At 48.8% G+C, this 21,424-nt stretch overlaps 1 protein-coding gene across 6 annotated transcripts in view; it reads left to right on the forward strand.

Annotated features, from left to right (window-relative positions):
• Window positions 1-21,424, forward strand: part of HPSE2 (heparanase 2 (inactive)) — a 277,720-nt gene that overhangs the window by 149,751 nt on the left and 106,545 nt on the right. For 5 of the 6 annotated variants that reach the window (XM_030570710.1, XM_030570711.1, XM_030570717.1 and 2 more), the window contains exon 4: window positions 20,914-21,087. The exons of the other annotated variant lie outside the window; for it this stretch is intronic. In XM_030570710.1, coding sequence (XP_030426570.1) covers window positions 20,914-21,087 — 174 coding nt within the window. The remainder of the gene's footprint in view (window positions 1-20,913; window positions 21,088-21,424) is intronic. 6 annotated transcript variants of the gene reach the window in all.

Below are 21,424 nucleotides of genomic sequence, written 5' to 3' on the forward strand. Positions count from 1 at the left end.
GGAACAAAGGGTAGGAATTAATGGTAAATTCTCAGAATGGGAGGGGTAACTAGTGGTGTTCCCCAAGGGTCAGTCCTAGGACCAATCCTTTTCAATTTATTCATAAATGATCTGGAGAAAGGGGTAAACAGTGAGGTGGCAAAGTCTGCAGATGATACTAAACTGCTCAAGATAGTTAAGACCAAAGCAGATTGTGAAGAACTTCAAAAAGATCTCACAAAACGAAGTGATTGGGCAACAAAATGGCAAATGAAATTGAATGTGGATAAATGTAAAGTAATGGACATTGGAAAAAATAACCCCAACTGTACATACAATAAGATGTCCACGCAGTGTGCAGAGGCGGTCAAAAAAGCAAACAGGATGTTAGGAATCATTAAAAAGGGGATAGAGAATAAGACTGAGAATATATTATTGCCCTTGTATAAATCCATGGTATGCCCACATCTCGAATACTGTGTACAGATGTGGTCTCCTCACCTCAAAAAAGATATTCTAGCACTAGAAAAGGTTCAGAAAAGGGCAACTAAAATGATTAGGGGTTTGGAGAGGGTCCCATACGAGGGAAGATTAAAGAGGCTAGGCCTCTTCAGCTTGGAAAAGAGGAGACTAAGGGGGGATATGATAGAGGTATATAAAATCATGAGTGATGTTGAGAAAGTGGATAAGGAAAAGTTATTTACTTATTCCCATAATACAAGAACTAGGGGTCACCAAATGAAATTAATGGGCAGCAGGTTTAAAACAAATAAAAGGAAGTTCTTCTTCACGCAGCGCACAGTCAACTTGTGGAACTCCTTACCTGAGGAGGTTGTGAAGGCTGGGACTATAACATCATTTAAAAGAGAACTGGATAAATTAATGGTGGTTAAGTCCATAAATGGCTATTAGCCAGGCTGGGTAAGGAATGGTGTCCCTAGCCTCTGTTTGTCAGAGGATGGAGATGGATGGCAGGAGAGAGATCACTTGATCATTGCCTGTTAGATTCACCCCCTCTGGGGCACCTGACATTTGCCACTGTCGGTAGACAGGACACTGGGCTGGATGGACCTTTGGTCTGACGCGGTATGGCCGTTTTTCTGTTCTTATGAATTTCCACTAACTCCATCTGCATTTCCTCTGCAACACAGTCAATTTCAACAGCAAATGGTGTGGAAAAAAGTTGAAAATGTCGTTCATGTGCCTTGAAGTCTTTAAACCGAACATCAAACTGTTTGTGTAAGTTAGAAATGATCTCTGCATATTCTGTCAAGGATTTGGGGTCAACTTTTCCTAAGGAATTCAGAGTCGAGAAATGAACCAAATTGCCAGCAGTCAGCTGTTTCCCCCACAAAGTAAGCTTGACTTTGAATTACTTAATCTGTCATACATCTGTGTTATCACCTGTTTTCTACCCTGAAGTTTCAAGTTCAGTGCATTCAGGTGATCAGTTACATCTGTTAGAAAAGCAAGGCTGTGCAGATAAAAATGAAATCGGCAAGCTGTGGAACCTCCTTGTTTTTCATTTTCATGAAGGAATCAATCTCCTCTCTAAGTGCAAAAAAAGCTTCAAAACATTTCCACAACTCAGACATCTAACTTGAATGTGATACAGAAGTTCCCCATACTCGCTGTCCATACTTGCTAGAAAAGAAGTGAACTGTCTGTGATTCAGCCCTTGTGCGTGTATAAAATTAACAGTTTTAACAACTACATCCATAACTTCCTTCATCTGTAGACTTTTACTACACAGGGCTTCTTGGTGCAAAATACAATGTATACTGGTGAAGCTAATTCCTGGTATATTGAGGCTGTTCAGTTCGGTCTTCAATAATCCAACCACACCAATGTTTACAGAGCACATTGATGGTGCACCGTCCGTAGCCAAAGATACGAGTTTGTTCCATGGCAGCGCAGCTTTTTCAATGCACTCTTCTAGTCCTTGAAATAGGTCACGTCCCATTGTGGTACCCTTCAGTGGCATTAAGTCTAGCAATTCTTCAGTTATATTCTAATTGCAATCCACACCTCTAATGAACACTGCACGCTGTGTGGTATCTGGTACATCTGTACTCTCATCAAGAGCAATTGAAAATGCTTAGAAGTCTTTTGCCATTTGAATCAATTGTTTTTGCACATTATCAGCTAAATCCGTTATCCTGCAGGCAACTGTATTGGCAGACAAGTTTATGCCTTCAGAAACTTTCTTCCTATCAGGACATAAAATTTCGCTGGCCTTCACAAGACATTCTTTTGTGAATAAGCCTGCTGTGAAAGGTCGCGATGACTTACCTGTCATTTCGCTTATCACAAAACGTGCTCTTACTGAATCTTCGCTAAACTTGTTAATCCCTGAAAAGAAATTTCTTCACTTGGCAAATGCTGCTTTAAGTTGCTGAACTTTTTCCTCTTGAATTTTTCCAGTGAATGCATCGTATTTTTCACGGTGCATCGTGTTGTAGCGCCGACGCACGTTATACTCCTTGGGAACAGCAATCGTTTGCTGACAAATAAAGCATTGAATTTTATCTTTTACCTCTGTGAAAAAATATAAACTCTCCCATTTGTCTTGAAAAACTCTCTTTTCTTCCATGAGTTCTTTTTTTCAATGAAGTCATTTCCAAGCAGTTTTAATAAAATATATACACTCAGTAAAGCCCCCCCACTGCACTGGGCTGCACCACCAGTCCACTCCTGCTCTGCCTCTTCCAGGGGTGGCAGGTTTGTAGAAATTTTGGTGATGCCCAGAACCTGCCCTCCCCCAAACTTCACCCCCACCTGCCTAAGGCTCTGGGAGGGAGTTTGGGTGGGGGAGGAGGTCTGGGGTGCAGACTCTGGGATGGAGCTGGGTGCAGGCTCCAGGCTGGGGTAGGGGGTGGGGGTTCAGGCTCTGGGAGGGAGTTTGGGTGGGGGAGGAGGTCTAGGGTGCAGACTCTGGGATGGAGCTGGGTGCAGGCTCCAGGCTGGGGTAGGGGGTGGGGGTTCAGGCTCTGGGAGGGAGTTTGGGTGGGGGAGGAGGTCTGGGGTGCAGACTCTGGGATGGAGCTGGGTGCAGGCTCCAGGCTGGGGCAGGGGGTGGGGGTTCAGGCTCTGGGAGGGAGTTTGGGGACAGGAGGGGGTGCAGGGGTGAGGGCTGTGGGGATGGGGATGAGGAGTTTGGGGAATTGGAGAGGCTCAGGACTAGGGGGAAAGGGCAAGGGAAGGGCAGCCTGCCTTGGCCCTAGTGGAGGGGGGCACTAGGAGTCTGCGGCAGCAGGTGATACTGGAAGCTGGCAGAGTGGAGAGAAGTCTGCATGAGCTGCAGTCGCTGAGCAGTGAGGGGACACTCGGGGGAGGCACGTGGGGGCAGCAGGTGGGGCCGGGGGAGAGACCTGGCCCCAAACATTGGGGAGCAGCGTGCGGGGAGCTTAGCTGCCATATAAAATAACTCGGGGGGCACGGGGGTGAGGGGAGTTTGGCAGCAGCAGGAAGTAACGGGGGGGTGCAGGGAGCTTGGCGGGCCACAGGGAAGAGCTCTGCGGGCCACGTGTTTGAGACCCCTGGTCTAGACCCTCCTGCAAGTCTCACTCTCCCCTCTGCCCCCTTGCATGCACACAGGGGCAGAAACGGCCTGGTCCTGATCTCATCTACAAGACAGCATGGGGCAGAAACATACATCAGCCACCCCCTTCCCAGTCTTTCCATTGTGGGGGCACTAGCATCCCCCGCTCCCCATTCTGCCGCCCCTGGGAAAAGCATGCTTATGTGTGACTGAAGAGGTAAACGTGTAGCTGTTAAAAATGTTGGATTTAAACCAGGGTAATTGTAGGCAACAGGTGAGACCTGGCTGTCGTCCCAACACACTTAGGATTCTTTCTTAGTAGGGTTCTTGCCCTTCTGAGGACTAAGTAGCCGGATCTGTGCCTGATGCACTGAACACTCTGGGTCTGAGTGAGTAGAGTTTATGGAAGGGATGGTAGGATGGGATAGCTAAATTCTGGCAATTGATCTTTGATTATCAGCAGGTAAGTATGCCCAGTGGTCAGTGATGGGATGTTGGATGGGACGGGATCTGAGTTACTGCAGAGAATTCTTTCCTGAGTGCTGGCTGGTGAGTCTTGCCCACATGCTCAGGGTTTAGCTGATCACCATATTTGGGGTCGGGAAGGAATTTTCCTCCGGGGCAGATTGGCAGAGGCCCTGGAGGTTTTTTGCCTTCCTCTGCAGCGTGGGGCATGGGTCACTCGCTGGTGGATTCTCTGCAGCTTGAGGTCTTCAAACCACAATTTGACGACTTCAATAACTCGGACATAGGTTAGGGATTTGTTATAGAAGTGGATGGGTAGGGTTCTGTGGCCTGCTTTGTGCAGGAGGTCAGACTAGATGATCATATTGGTCCCTTCTGACCCTAAGGTCTATGAGTCTATGAGTAAGTGCATTATATGAATGGAACTCAGCTGTGCCACTCAAAAGTCTAAAATAGTTCAGAACTGTTTGAAAAAAGGCTAAGGATCTGCCTTTCCTAGGCTGCAGCTGCTCTTTTCTCTGCCCTGGTTTTGCTGAGCTGTGTAGGATGTTGGGTTGGGGGTTCCCACCCCCCACCATTATGTTTGTTAAACTGCTTAAAACGTTACTATAAAAAAAACAAGTTCTACTCTTCCCAGGTGGACGGGTGTGGGGCTATCGCACCCCAGGCCCCGATTCTCTCCGCTTCTTTGTCTCTTTTTTTCTGGTTCTCTACTATTCATTTTCAATTTTTTTTTTTTTTATTCTTGGATTGTGTTTTTGTTCAGATAACTCAAACCAGCCTCTCCTTCCTCTTGCTTGCTAATATTTCTGACGTGGCATGGTCATGGTCCAGAATGAGGAATAAGACTTAAAAAAAAAAAAAGGAAAGAAGGAAAAGAGAGAAAGAAAGAAAGTTGTGAATGTTAGAAAATCATATACTGAGCATCCACAATCCCGTACTTTCCTGAACTGAACATGGAACTGGCCACGTTAGCCGATACCATTGGCTGAACAAGACAGGAACACTGCCTGTGGCAATGGTCAGTGTTCTGGAGAAGCTGATAGAAGAAAAACTCCGCCATGGGTGTACAAGAATCCCTTCCTGACCCATAGTCATAAAATACAACCTGAAGCATGAACTTGGATTACTTGTACCTTCGCTGTGGTACTCCTCATGTTATTTGTATCTGTAAGCGAACTGATCCTGCATGGTGCTGAGCACATTGGCCCAGCCCTTTAAAGCACCGAAGGACATGAGTAGTTCCATTTAATTCAGGAGAACTACTTATGGGCTGAAATTTAAGCACATGCTTAACTGCTTTGCTGGATCAGGCCAGTGTTCTCAGCACCTTGCAGGTTCTGTTCTCTCCTTCCTAGAATCTGCACAAAGGCTGGGACTGGCCAGTTTCCAGCAGGCCCTTTCATAACCTTCCATAACTCAGGCAAGTCTTCTTGAAAGATTCTGATCATCTAGATTTAGCAGTTTTTTGTCATATAATATGTAAATCTCACTGGGACCTTTAACAACCTAGGCCAATATAAGTGATATAAACCTTTGTGCTTCACAGCATAAATCAACTGCTAACTATCTGGGACTGGGAAAACGCTTCTGCTATGGGCAGATGATTGCAAAATGGCCAATTAGGGAGGATTTAGACATTCCTCTGAATCATCTGCTAAAACCATTTTTGGTAACATGATATCCATCTAGATCAGCTTTTCTCAAAGTGGGGTCCATGGACCTCCAGGGGGTCCGCTGGCCCCGCTCTGATCAACTCCTCCCCGTCCCTCCCAGCGCCTCCTGCATGCAGGGGAACAGCTGTTCAGTTCTGTGCAGGAGGCCCTGGGAGGGAGGGGAGAAGCAGGGCCAGGATGTGCTCAGGAGCGGAAAGAGGAGGGGCAGAGGTGAAGTGGGGCCGGGAAGAGGTGGGGCAGGGGAGGGGTCTTGGGGGAAGGGGTGGAGTGTGGTCAGGGCTTGGGGTTGAGCAGGGGTCTTGGGGGTCTGGAAAAAAATTTAAATCGAAATGGGGGTCCTCAGGTTGCTAAAGTTTGAGAACCGTTTATCTAGATAGACCATTGATCTGATCTGGTGCAGCATTTCTGGTTCCCTACATTTGTAGCCATTTTCCGGATCATTTCAGCCTCTGCTATATCTTTCCAAAGGTGAGACTGCCAGAATGCAGTGCAGTGCTGCAGGTGAAGGTGGCTGTTTGATATAAAGTCCATTATTCTCTCTCTCTCTCATTGCACTCAGAAATAGTAATAGCAGGTACCTCCCCTGAGTCCTCCACATTGATTCCTTGGTCCTTTTCCTCGGAGGATCCCTCAAGCCAGAGCCCATCAGCCTCTATAAGAAATGTAGGTTCCTCTTGCCACGGTATGTTACCTTATACTGTGCTCTGTGATTTGCTTATTGGGTTTAAAACCCTATCAGCAATCTGACCACTAGCAGATATAGGAGAAATGCTGCCGCCTTTGGGTTAGCATTTTGTTTAATTCATACTAGACTGGGTGTACTCTCCTTAGATCCTTTCAAACGAGAAGTGTGTCAGTGGTAGAAACTCCATCTCTTGACACATTTAAATTTAGACTGTACAAAACATGTACAATAGGGAAAGTGGGAGATTAGCATCTTCAAAGTCCTATTGTTCTCCCTAATGGCACATCCAGACTGATTGCCTACTGTCTGGTGGGCGGTTCTCAGGTGTAAACCCCCTTGTAATTGTTACATAGTCAATATTTCTAACTTCAGATACAGAAAAAATACATGCATACAAATAGGACAATCATATTCAATAAATCATAACCTTTTCAATGACACATCACATTTCCTATCTCGCATAAAACACATCTTAGTTATGCCGTATTGATGATATAACAATATCTCTATGAAGAATATGAGGCGTAGTGTCACAGGACCCACTTCTGCTGGTGAGAGAGATGAGCTGTCAGGCGTACGCAGAGCTCTTCAGGTCTGAGTATGTACACGCACCTTGTCTCTCTAATCTCCTGGGAGCAAAGCAGCTACAGCAACATTGCATAATGCAACTTTTGGCTGCTGTTTAAAGAGGAGTCGTGTCAGAAACCGAAGGATATTCCTGCTCAGACAGGACCAGCGGAGTCACGCTTCAGCACCAGAAAGAAGTTGGCAAGTAGGAATGAATTCAGAGACGAATTATTGGAATAATGAAGGTGCCACAAAGACTGGCCTGGGAGTGACAGTGGTTGTTTGCTGTGGCAGAAAAAGGCACAGTCACGGCTCTCGCACAGCAAAGAATGCAAAAGTAATAATTTTAGTTTAATTAGATGGTTGAATCCTGCGACTTTTTCCTTCCAGTTGTTTGGCAAAGCAAATTCTGAGGAGAGTCACATATTTTCTCATTACAGTAAGAATTATTTGAAACCATATAATATTCTACTAATAATTTGAAGTCATTTTAAAAAATACTCCACTATACTGGGTACTCAGTACACACAGCCAATATCTGACAGCTCCCTGGAGCAGCCTTGCTGAACCGTGGGGTGGAGGCTGACACAGACCTTTAGGACCCACCCCCTCCAAGAGTCATAGTTTTGGTCACCTAAGTCTTGGCCATAGCAAACATCACTATTGTTTGTTGTGTGTATTGTGGTAGTGCCTGAAAGCCCCAGTCATGGGCCAGGGCCCTGGTGTGCTAGAGGCTGGACAAGCAGAGAACAGAAAGATGGTCCTTGCTTCCAATCTAGGGCTGAGATAAAAGATGACAGATGGCTGCAGCCAGCAACATGAAGACTACAAGGCTACAGTGGGACAACACTGCTCAGCATGAGTCTCGGCATGCCAGCGGCTGGCCTGTTGTCAATGGTTTTGTAGGCATCACAGCAAACGAGGGACTTGAAAGAGGACAAGAAGGTGGCTTTGTGGAAGTTTACAGGGAGCTCAGCATGGAAAAGAGTTCAGAGGGGCTTGCTTGAAAATTTAACGAGTGGGCAATGGAGGCCGGAACCACTGGCAGAGCACAGATGGGAGCTGACATCTCAAAAGCCTATGAGATATGACAGGCAGAGTGGCGACAGGCTGTGAAATGCTTGAAAGTGAAGGCTGAATAGCTTGGTGCAGTGAAGGAGGAGTTACCTGTGGAGTGATGCAGAGAGAGGGGTGACATGAGCCAGGACAATGATTGTGACAGCAGCATTCTGAATGGATGTGAGTCAGGAGCGGCGTGAGGGTTTTTGGCGCCCTAGGCGCAGGGCCGGCTCGCCGGTCCCGCGGCTCCGGTGGACCTCCCTCAGGCATCCCTGCGGATGGTCCGCTGGTCCCGCGGCTCCAGTGGACCTGCCGCAGGCAGGATGCTCCACCAGAGCCGCAGGACCAGCGGACCGTCTGCAGGCATGCCTGCGGGAGGTCCACCAGAGCAGTCTGCCACCCTCCCAAATCCTGGCGCCCTAGGCGACCATCTAGGTCGCCTAAATGTAAGTGCCGACCCTGATGTGAGTGCACCAAGATTGCATTTGTCAAGGCCAGAGAGAGAGCTGCTGCAGGAATCGAGACAGGAGAGCGATAGATTCCAAGGCTGGAAGGGACCATCGTGATCATCTAGCCTGATTCCTGTGTAACACAAGCGACAGAACCTCCCTAAAATAATTCCTAGAGCAGAGCTTTTTCTTTAAAAATCCAATCTTGATTCAAAAACTGAATCCACCACGACTCTTGATAAACGGTTCCAGTGGTTAGGGACTATCGGTGTTAAAAAATTCACGCCATAGTTCCAGGGTGAATCTGTCTAGCTTCAACTCCCAGCCATTGGATTGTCTTAGACCTTCCTCTGCTAGGCTCGCGAGCCCATTATTAAATGTATGTTCCCCAGGTGGGTACTTGTAGACTTCAATCAAGTCACCCCTTAACCTTCTATTTGTGAAGCTAAACAGACTGAGGTCCTTGAGTCCATCGCTACAGTAAAGGCAGCTTTTCTACCCCTTTAATCATGCCTGTGGCTCTTCTCTGAACCCTCTCAATTTATAAACATCGTTCCTGAACTCAGGTCATGAGAAGTGGACACAGGATTCCAGAAGCGGGTGCATCAGTGCCAAGTACAGGAGTAAACTAACCTCTCTACTCCTACTTGAGATTTCCTGTTTATGCATCCCAGGACGGCATTAGCTTGTTTGGCCACAGCATCGCACCGAGAGCTCATGCTCAGATGAATATCCACCAGGACCATCAAATCCTGTCAGGGTCATTGCTTCTCAGGATAGAGTCCCTATGTTCTTTCTTCCTAGATGTATGCCATTACAGTTAGCTGTATCACTCATACATTTGTTTGTGCCCAGTTTACCAAGCAATCCAGATCACTCTGTACAGTGACCTGTTCTCTTCATACTTTACCACTTCCCTAATTTTTATGTTATCTGCAAACTTTATTGGTGATGATTTTATGTTTTCTCCCAGGTCATTGATACAAATGTTAAATAGCGTAGGACCAAGAACTGATCCTGGCAGGACCCCACTTGGTGATGATGCCCCAAGATGAGTAGAGCCTGGATGAGAGTTTTAGCTGCATGGGTGGAGGTAAAAGGCCAGATTCCAGAATTATGCAGGATGTGGATGTCAGGATCTAGAGAAGGTTTGAGTCGAAAATGACACCCAGGTTACGGGCCGCAGTCAGGTTGTCCACACTGATCGAGATAGGGGGTGGCAGGAAGGGTTTGTTGGGGAGGGAGATCAAGAGCTTTGTTTTAGCCATGTTGAACTTGAGGTGACAGCTAGGCCCCCAGAGAGACAGGCCGAGATTCTGGTTTGGACAGGAGCAGACAGGTCTGGAGTAGAGAGGTGGATCTTTGCATCCTCTGCCTGGAGTTGATAATTTAATGTATGTTTGCAGATGAAATTACCCACAGACAAGGTGGAGATGGGGAAGAGAAGAGGACCAAGGACACAGCCCTGTGGGACCCCCAGTGATAGCTGATGAGGGGCAGGGAGATGAGGAGTATCCTATCTATCTCCAGTATTTACATGGTCCCCATCAGTGTAGTCTCTGAGCACCTCACAATGTTCAATGTATTTATTCTCCTAACACCCCTGGGAGGCAGGGCAGGGCTAGAACTGGGGAACTGGGGCACAAGAAGTCTGAGGCGGAGCAGGGAATTGAGCCCAAGTGTCTCAGGTTTTAGGCTAGCATCTTGCCAACTAGAGCATCTGAAGACCACATTGAAGCTGCTACTGGAGAGGTAAAGGAGAATGAGGAGAAGACAGAGGCAGGAAGCCAAGGGAGGCTTAGCTCTTGAAGAGAAGAGGAGTGTGGTCAATGGTGCTGAAAGCAGCCAATAGCTCAGGGAGGATGAGGAAGGAGTTCTGGCTCTGAGCTTTTGCAAGAAGAGGTCATAGATCCTTAGGCTCCGATGCTGCAAATGTTTGTACACTTGTGTAACATTGGAGGCGTGTTAGTGTTCGCAGGATCAGGGCCTTCACAGCAAAGAAAGATGGAGAGAACTTCTGTAAATCCTATGGGCATGGGATGGTTGGACACTGATGTCATGGGAGATGAGTCAGCATGGACTTAACGGTTCCAAGTGTAACACCGACAGACCCCGGTCGTCGGTGGGCGGAATCGAATCTGGGACCTCTGGAGCTAAATGCACAAGCCTCTCCCACATGAGCTAAAAGCCAACGGCTGTTAGCTAAGGCTGTCGCGCAGACTCATAATCCCTCTCTCTGAGTGGTCCGGGTGCCATTCGATGGGACAGACAAAACACCCAGGAGGTGTGTGGGTTACATAATTAGCACATACGGCTGTGTTTGCTTAGGGCAAACACTTGAGGAGAATGGTGAGTAAGGCCACGAGGCATGGGCTAGAGGTCTTCTGCTGCTGCTTTTGTGAAGACATCCTTGGGATCACGTTTGGAACTTGAGAAAAGCCTCCCGTCCTCTAGCAACGTGAATGGTGCTTGAGGACAGGCACCAGTGTAAAGCCCCCGAAATAGTTTCTTTTTTACGAAAGCGGCACTGGGTGGGGGGGGAGGGAGACAAACAGGAAGTCCTCCCCCCTTTTTTCAATGCTGTTCGCAATACATGGTGATCGCTTCCAACCACAACCACTGGACAAACTGGAGAAATGATCTGAAATAAATAGAATGAAATTCAATAAGGACAAATGCTAAGTACTCCAATTAGGAAGGAAGAATCAGTTACTCACATACAAAATGGGAAATGACTGCCTAGGAAGGAGTCCTGTGGAAAGAGATCTGGGGGTCATAGTGGACCACAAGCTAAATATGAGTCAACAGTGTAACACTGTTGCAAAAAAATTGATCATTCTGGGCTATATTAGCAGATGTGTTGTAAGCAAGACACGAGAAGTAATTCTTCCTCTCTACTCCTCGCTGATTAGGCCTCAGCTGGAGTATTGTGTCCAGTTCTGGGCGTCACATTTCAGGAAAGATGTGGACAACTTGGAGAAAGTCCAGAGAAGAGCAACAAAAATGATTAAAGGTCTAGAAAACATGAGCTATGAGGGAAGATTGAAAGAATTGGGTTTGTTTAGTCTGGCGAAAAGAAGACTGAAGGGGGACCTGATAACAGTTTTCAAGTACATAAAAGGTTGTTACATAGAAGAGGGAGAAAAATTGTTCTTGTTAACCTCTGAGGACAGGACAAAAAGCAATGGGCTTAAACTGCAGCAAGGGAGGTTTAGGTTGGACATTGGGAAAAACTTCGTAACTGTCAGGTGGTTAAGCACTGGAATATATTGCCCAGGGAGGTTGTGGAATCTCCATCTCTGCGGATTTTTAAGAGCAGGTTGGACAAACCCCTGTCAGGGATGTCTAGATAATACTTCGTCCTGCCTTGAGTGCAGGGACTGGACTAGACGACCTCTCGAGGTCCCTTCCAGTTCTATGATTCTATGTTTGGGAAAGTGTGGTTGTGTGACCCAGATTTCACCAAACAGGGCAGATTACTTGTTGAATTGTTTGCGGTTTAAGGGCTAGCATTGAAAACTTCCCCGGTTTCCCCTAGGTGACCCTATGCGATATCACTCTTCTGAGAGTAACAGAGGCAGCAAGGGAGCAGATGCTGCAAGCCTCTGGGTACAGACCTGGTCCTTACACTGCAATGCTGAGTGCTGCAGTGATGCCAGCAGAGTTAATACCGGAGTGGCGCAGGAAAGTGTCCTACTGTGGTGGAGGAAATAAGGCAGCCCTTCCCAGAAACCTTCTGCAAAGGATTGCAGAGTACCTCTATGAAAGCTTCCTAGAGATCTCCATGGAGGATTCCCGGGCCATCCCCGTGCACATAAACAGTCTGTTTCAGAAAGCACCCTCTGCGTAGCTGAGTGGCCACCGATACCAACTACACTTACTTTTTTGTTCAGATTAAACATAAAAAATAATAGCATGATTCCGTAGATCCCTCTAAGCTGCATGGCCGTGCCATTGTCTATTAAGCCCCGTGCACGGTCTTAGGGCTGCAGTGAGGAGAGATGCACGGACCTGCCGCAGCAGGGAGAGGCACCCTTCCCCACCGGCTCCAGCTCAGACCTGCCCTGGATTCGCTGCAGCAAGGGGAGAGGTGCCCCTCGCCCAGCCAAGTCCAGCCCCACTGGAGCTGCTGTGGCCAGGAAGAGGTGCCTCTCCTCTGACCCCGAGCTGCTGCAGTGAGAGAGCAGTGTGGGAAGTCCTCTCTCCTCACCACAGCCCTAGGGGAACCTGTACCCCAAACCCTCATCCCCAGCCCCATCCCAGAACCTACCCCCACGCCCTAGCCCTGAGCCTCCTCCCGCACCCCAAACCTCTCATCCCCAGCCCTACCCCAGAGCCTGCACCCCAGCGCAAGCATTTACCCCCTACACCCAACACTCTGCCCCAACCTTGATCCCCCTTCTGCACCCCGAATCCCTCATCCCTGGCCTCACCCCAAAGCCTGCACCTCCAGCTGGAGCTCTCAACCCCCCCCCAGCCCTCTGCCTCAGCCCTGAGCCCCCGCCCACACTCTGAACCCCTCGGCCCAACCTCCACCACATGAATTTTGTTATATGCACCACAATGAAGGTGATGTCACACATCACCTCCATCTTGGTGCACATAACAAAATTCATTCCACACATGGACATAAAAAATTAGAGGGAACACCGCATGTAGCCCCTATGGTTTGATGGGAAATGTATACTTACCAGAGGTGCCTTCCCCGGCATCACACTCCGCCACCAAGTGGTCCTGTGACGGGATGGACTCCAGGGTTAAAAACAGTTCTTGGCTGTCGGGGAAAATGGATCCTCCGCTTGCCCGCCTCACATTCTCCATCTCCTCTTCCATGTCAACAATGTCTTCCTTGTTGTTGCTCGAGATCACCCAAGGCTCCTGGGAGGTATCCATGGAGCATTTTCAGGTAGTGGTGGGCTTGCCGCCAAGAATCGCATGCAGCTCCTCGTTAAATCAGCATATCTGTGAGGCCGAGCCAGAGTGACTATTCGCCTCTCTTGTCTTCTGGTACACTTGCTGAAGCTTCTCTATTTTCACATGGCACTGCTGCGTGTCCCTGGTGTAGCCCTTCTGCCCTGTGCCCCGCACAATCTTGGCATTGATGTCAGCGTTTCTTCTGCTGGATCGGAGCTCTGCCTGCACAGACACTTCTCCCCATAAAGCAGTAAGAGCCACCACCTCCTGTGCGCTCCAGGCTGGAGCGCGTGCTGCCTTGAGTCTCCATGATCAGCTGTGCTGGCCAACTCTCCACGCCAATCAAACAGGAAATGAAAATTCAAAAGTTCCTGGGGCTTTAGCAGGGGAGTTTCCCGTGTACCTGGCTGATGTACAGTGGAGTTGAAAGTGCTTTCCAAAGTGATCACAGCAGAGCACTGTGGGACTCCTCCTGGAGGTCAATTCATTCGAATTACACAGCCCAGTATCTACACTATTCCTATGTGACCTGTGGGTATCGAATCAAGTGCTGCACCTCTCGTGGAGGTGGAGTACAGAAGTCAACTTTACAGGCTACGTAGGTCAGCAGACGGGACTTGGTAGTGTAGACACATACATTATTAGATCGACGTAACATGACTTGGGTCGACCTAAGTTTGTAGTGTAGACCAGGCCTCGGTCTCTTCCATTTCTAATGTCTAGGGAAGAAAGGACTTGGGGCTCCATCTTGGTTTGCCCTGTTTGCTAGTTGCTTGCTTCTCCGTGTTGTGCAGGGCTGGCATCGGACCTTGTAGAAAGGTAATGATTGGGGACAGTGCAGCATCCAACGTGGCCAAGAGGCTCAGGCAGGAAGCTAGCTGGGCTGCGGTCATGGCTGTCTTTCCCGCTGCAATGCTGGGAAGACAGTGGCAGTTTGCGGGCAGATATTCCATCTGTGATCTTCCAGAATGAACTCCTGCAGCTGCAGCAGGGTATCACCTTGGAGGAAATAAATTAACAAGCAGAGCTCGCGTTCACAAGTTGGCACAGTGGATAGCTGGGCATTCAGCTGGCTAATCACCAGGGGCCTAGACTCAATCCCCCTCCTCATATTCTTCGTACGTCAATCTCAGAGGAGGAAATCAGAAAAATATTGCCTAGTTTTTTCTTTAAAATCTGATGGAAACACTGAGAAGTAGCCGGGCACAATTATTTGACAGCCAGCTTGGGTGCTCTTTTATCGCCATTGTGTCTGTCACACTCTTCAGCCAGCCTGGAGGGCATTTTATTGCTATAAAAATCTGCATTGCAATAGAATGCTCAGCAGGAGTTTTGTGAATTTAAACATTTTCAAAATTGTATACCTTAATTCATAACAAATACATATTTGGGAAGGAAACCTAAGTTTCCCCATCTAAGTAACAACCCTTTTAGCTGCCTGAGGATTCACAAGGGGCTGGTCTACACTGAAAACTTATGCCAGCGTATCTCCGTCTCAGGGGTGTAAGAGACAGAGCCATGCTGGCCTAACCTCCATGGAGACAGGTGATAGGGAATAGCCAGCATGGATTTGTAAAGAACAAATCGTGTCAAACTAATCTGATAGCGTTCTTTGATAGGATAACGAGCCTTGTGGATAAGGGAGAAGCGGTGGATGTGATATACCTAGACTTTAGTAAGGCATTTGATACGGTCTCGCATGATATTCTTATAGATAAACTAGGAAAGTACAATTTAGATGGGGCTACTATAAGGTGGGTGCATAACTGGCTGGATAACCGTACTCAGAGAGTAGTTATTAATGGCTCCCAATCCTGCTGGAAAGGTATAACAAGTGGGGTTCTGCAGGGGTCTGTTTTGGGACCGGCTCTGTTCAATATCTTCATCAACGATTTAGATGTTGGCATAGAAAGTACGCTTATTAAGTTTGCGGACGATACCAAACTGGGAGGGATTGCAACTGCTTTGGAGGACAGGGTCAAAATTCAAAATGATCTGGACAAATTGGAGAAATGGTCTGAGGTAAACAGGATGAAGTTCAATAAAGATAAATGCAAAGTGCTCCACTTAGGAAGGAACAATCAGTTTCACACATACAGAATGGGAAGAGACTGTCTAGGAAGGAGTATGGCAGAAAGAGATCTAGGGGTCATAGTGGACCACAAGCTTAATATGAGTCAACAGTGTGATACTGTTGCAAAAAAAGCAAACGTGATTCTGGGATGCATTAACAGGTGTGTTGTAAACAAGACACAAGAAGTCATTCTTCCGCTTTACTCTGCACTGGTTAGGCCTCAGCTGGAGTATTGTGTCCAGTTCTGGGCACCACATTTCAAGAAAGATGTGGAGAAATTGGAGAGGGTCCAGAGAAGAGCAACAAGAATGATTAAAGGTCTTGAGAACGTGACCTATGAAGGAAGGCTGAAACAATTGGGTTTGTTTAGTTTGGAAAAGAGAAGACTGAGAGGGGACATGATAGCAGTTTTCAGCTATCTAAAAGGATGTCATCAGGAGGAGGGAGAAAACTTGGTCACCTTAGCCTCCAATGATAGAACAAGAAGCAATGGGCTTAAACTGCAGCAAGGGAGATTTAGGTTGGACATTAGGAAAAAGTTCCTAACTGTCAGGGTAGTTAAACACTGGAATAGATTGCCTAGGGAAGTTGTGGAATCTCCATCTCTGGAGATATTTAAGAGTAGGTTAGATAAATGTCTGTCAGGGATGGTCTAGACAGTATTTGGTCCTGCCATGAGGGCAGGGGACTGGACTCGATGACCTCTCGAGGTCCCTTCCAGTCCTAGAGTCTATGAGTCTATGAGACAGTGCTAGCTTGACAGAAGGATTCTTCTCGACCTAACGGTGATAGGAGCGCCTCTCCCAGCGCTGTCATGTGCCTGCACCAAAGCCTGTGCAGTAACTGCAGTGTGTGACATGTAGACATATGCTAGGATAGAGGAATGTGCTGTCTAGAGGTACGTGTGACCTGTTCTTCATATGAGCAGCTGGTACACAGCTGCTTTTCACACCTCTACTGGTCAGAGCTTTACATTGTTTTAAAATGTTTATAAATATAAATTGACCCACAAGAGGCTCCTGGCAGTGGTGGAGGGAGGGAGTTGCAGGAGGCTGAGGGGGTCAGTGAACTGATGGGCATACATCTGGAGGCAGGAGGCTGCGTGGCATGCAGCTCTGCATATGGGAATGGGGACTTGAAGGGGGGAGGGCAGAACCAGGAGGTCGGATCAAAATAAAAAAGTACTAGATTATAAAATCCCATCCCTTGCTCAAGGGACCAGTTTCTAGTAATCTGATAGTACTTAACTCAAAGCATCTTCCAAATAATAGGAAATGGATTGTGTCTATTTCCAATGCAACTGACCCATTCTGGCAGCTGAAGAATTCGCTCTTCCCGGCACATGCAGCGCCTTCAGCGCAATGGGTGCAGCGTGCTGGTAATTAATGAAGCCGGCGTTTCAGCATTTCTCTGTTGGCTGCTTTAGCCTAGCCGGGGGTGTAGCATTACATCACCAGCGCAGGAACCAGAGTCCAGTGTGGAGGCAGCAGAGCAGGGGGCTGTATGCTGGGGTTCTCAGTGCACCTTCAGTCTGCTTCCCTCGCTCATTTCATACCCAGGAAACACAATAAATAGTGATCTCCATGGTTACATTAATTCTCTTGGTGCCTGTGCACTCACAGGTGGGATCTTCTGACCCCTGAACATGGTTCCCAGCTCCCCAGCCATCCCTCCGGCTCCTGCCCAATTGTTCCTGCTCTCTGCATCTTAAGTGCACATGTGATTCCCTCCTGGTGCCTTCCTCTTTAATGTTCCTTTTACTCTGCGGTTCTGAGTGTATCTTGACGGGGGGGGGGGGGAGGCCTAGGGCTGTTCTCCAAGCCTCGCATTTCCCTACCCTGTGTGCCTTGGCATCCGAGGGCTTTTTAGAGATGATATACTTTCTGTCAGGCTGTGGGGGAGGCGAGAGGAAGTGGTCGCTCCTGTTCCCTGCACATTCACAGAACAGCCTGCATCAAATCCTAGCACTTAGCTGATAACTTTCTAAAGAGAAAGAAACCAGTAAATGGCCCAATTAAAACAGACAAAAGAGGAAAACGTGAGTGAGCGCTGGAGTGCTGGCGAGGAGGCTCGGCTCTGTGGGAAGTGCTCCATGTTTGTCTGCCAGTACCTGTTACTTGAAGGGCTCTGACATTTTCCAGACTTCCCTGCAGGGATAGCAACACCTGATTCCACTTAAAATTTGTAGTGTGTCTCCCCCCAGCCCTACACCTCACCCTAGAAACCATAGAGTGTGGAGAGAATAAGGATGTAATTAGCTGGGAAAAACTTCCCAGGACTTCCGTCAACGTATTTCATAGCCACACTTGGATACTGCTAACACACTAACAACATGCACACGGCAAGAAGCATGGGGCTGAGACAGGTGCTCAGGTGCTCACTTCTCCTCTGCCCAGTTTGCAACTTTCACATGCACCAAAACTGCGGTGCTTGCGATGCGCCCACGAATGATGAGCACTGACTGAGACCTTAGGAGGATGGTGACTTCACCCCAGGGAACCGAGGAGGCAGTTTGCTCCAGAAAGATTTCCACAGAACAAACATGCTGCAGCCTGTGTCTATTTAGCATCTGTTGACCCCTTCTCCTCTGTGGCTGAGGCTGTTTTCTCCAGTTCCCTGCCCCCACCCTGTTCTGCGCTGAATGGGACAGCAGGCCCCGCTTGCAGGATGTTTTTCAGTGTTTCAGATTTATGGTTGTCTGTGTCAGATTTAGTAGGTGTAGGGCTCCTGAGAAAGCGGAGGTCTCTGTGCAGAAATGGCGAAGGAGGGGCTGAAGGAAGAAGCTGCTCTGAGACAATCCATCTTGCACTAACCATCACTTAGAAGCTACTCTGAGAAGGGTATCAGATTCAAGGCACTAGACACAGAAAATCCCTAAGCCCTCTGTGAGCAGGCTCTGTGCTGAGCGAGCCCTGGGGGGGGGGTCTGCTAGCGCCCTCTGGTGTGAGGAGTCCCAGGTTTTAGATTAGGAGAGCAGATCTCCTTCCTCCCCCAAATGCAGCCCAGGGGGGCTGTGTCACCCAATCTGACCCATACCACAGTCTTTGGGAGCACAGTATAGCTGGAGGTGCAGACCTTATTTCAGCACCCCTAGCCAGTGCTTCATCCTGGCCAGGGCTGAGCCCTGACACCTCTGGGCTTGGCAGTTCAGAGCCCCGGCACCTCTGCCCTGGCACATCAGTTGTGAAAGTAAAAAAATAAAATTGCTTGAGCCCCAGCACCTCTTTAATTACAAACTGAGCCCTGCCCCCAGCACTGCGCTCCTGGGTGTGGCGTCCCTCATACCGTGGATATGCTTCATCATCTCTCGTCTAGCAACGTTTGGTTTATTATGAAGAAGACGATCATGGTTCCAAAATGAAGGTTACACCAGGATTTTCTTTTCAGTGGGACCTTTGTGGTCTTCTAAATTGGTTTGGACATGAATATTTTGGGGGAAAGGCACCAGGAGTGATAGCTCTCAGCATGCCTGATGTTCCTGCAGTACCCATGTGCTGGAAGTTATGTCACTAAACTACAGGCTGGAAACAAATTTCAGGCAGGGTATCTCCCTTTTTCCAAACCTGTTTGTCGAACACTGCCATGAAAATTCATACCCGCAAAGAAACACGCTGTTCGGTAACTACGAACATTGTCGAAGAGAACAACATATCGGACCTGAAGAATGAACGACAGCGTTCCTGGTCAGCCCTGGTCAGGCTGTATGAGTTAATGCCACAGACGGTTTGCAGACCCTGCCTGGCAATGAAGATGCCAGGGAGTGTAATCAGAGTGATCCCAGGGTTGGAAGACAAAGAAGAACTACAGTGGGCCTGCCAGCAGAGGAAGGAGCAGGCTCGCAGCTCTGGTCTGTGCTGCCTCCGGGTCCCGTTCTGTCCCCAGGTGGAGGAGCAGCACACGGGACATAGACACAGATGGTGCCTGAGCGGAGCTGCGGTCTGAGCTGCTGAGGCTGCTCCTTGGAGACCTTGCTGTTCAGGGTAGGGAAGTGTCAACCACAGAGTTCAGCAGTGGGGAGCTATTTCCAGGTAGGGGCCCTCCACCCTTCCAGAGCATAGGCAGAGGGCCTATTCCCCTATCTCCCTCTATATTTCAGCGGGCCCCCATCCTCCCACCATGACCATCCTCTGTGCAAACACGCACACGTGTAGCTTTTCCTTGCCTAACACAAAACAGTTACTCTAGAAGCCTGGCAGCTACAGAACAGCACGCCTTCCGAACCTCCCCCCTACCCTGGAGATCACAAATCTAATCTGATAAAAGAACCCCCAAAAACTATTAAAGCTTCTAAGGAAAAATAACCCCCAAATCAAAACTACCCAAACTGGGAAATAAAACTCCTCCCACGAACCCTCTCCTCCCCAGGGGCAGAGGGGAAAATGCCTGGCAAGCCTCTGGGGGCATGTGTTTAATTGTTTATGGGACGGTGTGTGCTTGTGAGTGGGGTGGGGCAGGAGAGTTGAGGGAGATGGAAGTAGCTGTATGCGGGATTTTCTTACTAACTTGGCTAGGGGAGTTAAGGTCGCTGCTGCAACAGGGTTCTCTGCGCCTTACACCTTGTTGGAGCTCGGTACGTCAGAAGCTAGAACTCAGACGTTAGAGCCACAGAGAACTTTCGTGTTAAAACCAAAACCTACGTGCCCAGCCGTCCCCCAGGCAGCCAGGTGGCAGAGCATTTGGCGCAGTGCCAGGCCTAGCCCATTCGGGGCCCTAGCAGGAATATTTTGCACCCCCACGACACATACTAATAATTAATGGGGGCACCTTGAGCTGCGCGGGGCCCTAAACAGTGGCTTAGTCTACATCCGCCTAGTGCCGTCTCTGAGGTGGTGTTTGAAAGACTGGAACCATGCCTTTCAACTTGGGTGGGGACCTGCTGCATTTTGTGCCAGCTGAAGTCTTCTGCTGCTTTCCAAGGCAGCCCCAGAGGAGTGTGGTGCAGCAGCCCAGCCTGGGTACAACCCCAGCTGGGCAACATGTGGGGAGGTACATCACAGAGGAAAGGCTGCAGCATCCTGGCCAACAGTGGCCACCTTTGAAGCCACCTCTCTGGTGGCCTAGGTGCAGTGACTCCCCAGGCATGGTCCTTCACGCAGTGCAATTGTGGAGAGTGCCCAGACTGCAGGGTCTAGGAGGAGTTTTGCCCAGCCTTGGCATGATACCTCAATTTAAAGGTCACATGCATTTACCTGGTTGTAGGTGTGTAGTGGGTTCCTGGTGATTCCTCCCACTCTGGCTCACTACATCCTCCAGCAGCTGCAGCCCGACTGAGCTCCAGGACCCGCCTTTTACACTTCCTGCCCACCTCTTAACTTCCACCTGGGATGGGAGCATGGGAGGCTTAGTGGGAGGCCACTTCACCTCACTACAAGGTACCACAGGTCAGCGTTTGACATCGGAGGCAGAACTCTGACAGGCAGGAGCAGAGGCTCTGTTGAACCGCTCTGGAATGCCTGGTACTTTTCTTTCATTTGAGTTACAAGCTGGTTTTCGTTTCTTCCCAGCCAGGTCTCTAGACAAACTCTATAACTTCGCCGACTGCTCCGGCCTCCACCTGATCTTTGCGCTGAATGCCCTGCGCCGAAATCCAGATAACTCCTGGAACAGCTCCAATGCACTCAGCCTGCTGAAGTACAGTGCCAGCAAGAAATACAACATCTCCTGGGAGCTGGGCAACGGTGAGTGACCGGCCAGCTCGCCCACAGCTCCCACAGCCTGGAGCTAAGTGCGGCAGCAAAGGAAGGGTCAGTTCCCCCTTTGGACAGAACACTTGCCAGTCCCAGCAAGCTTTGCCTGAGCCATTCAGCAGGGACTGAAGGGACCCTGCAGGGAGGAAGTGTGCACTGTGGGAGTCCCAGCTAGGTTCAGAAGGACATCTCTGCAACATCTATGTGAGGGCTCCCGTCTGCTGGTATTTCACACACACAAACGCTTCCACCCAGCTCACTGCCAGGCACAGCGGGGCGTACCACAGGCATGCAGTCAAGTCACTGTGTGGGCCAGCGGGGCAATAAC

The sequence above is a fragment of the Gopherus evgoodei genome, chromosome 7 (assembly GCF_007399415.2).
Source record: "Gopherus evgoodei ecotype Sinaloan lineage chromosome 7, rGopEvg1_v1.p, whole genome shotgun sequence".
In the NCBI taxonomy this organism is placed as follows: domain Eukaryota; kingdom Metazoa; phylum Chordata; order Testudines; family Testudinidae; genus Gopherus; species Gopherus evgoodei.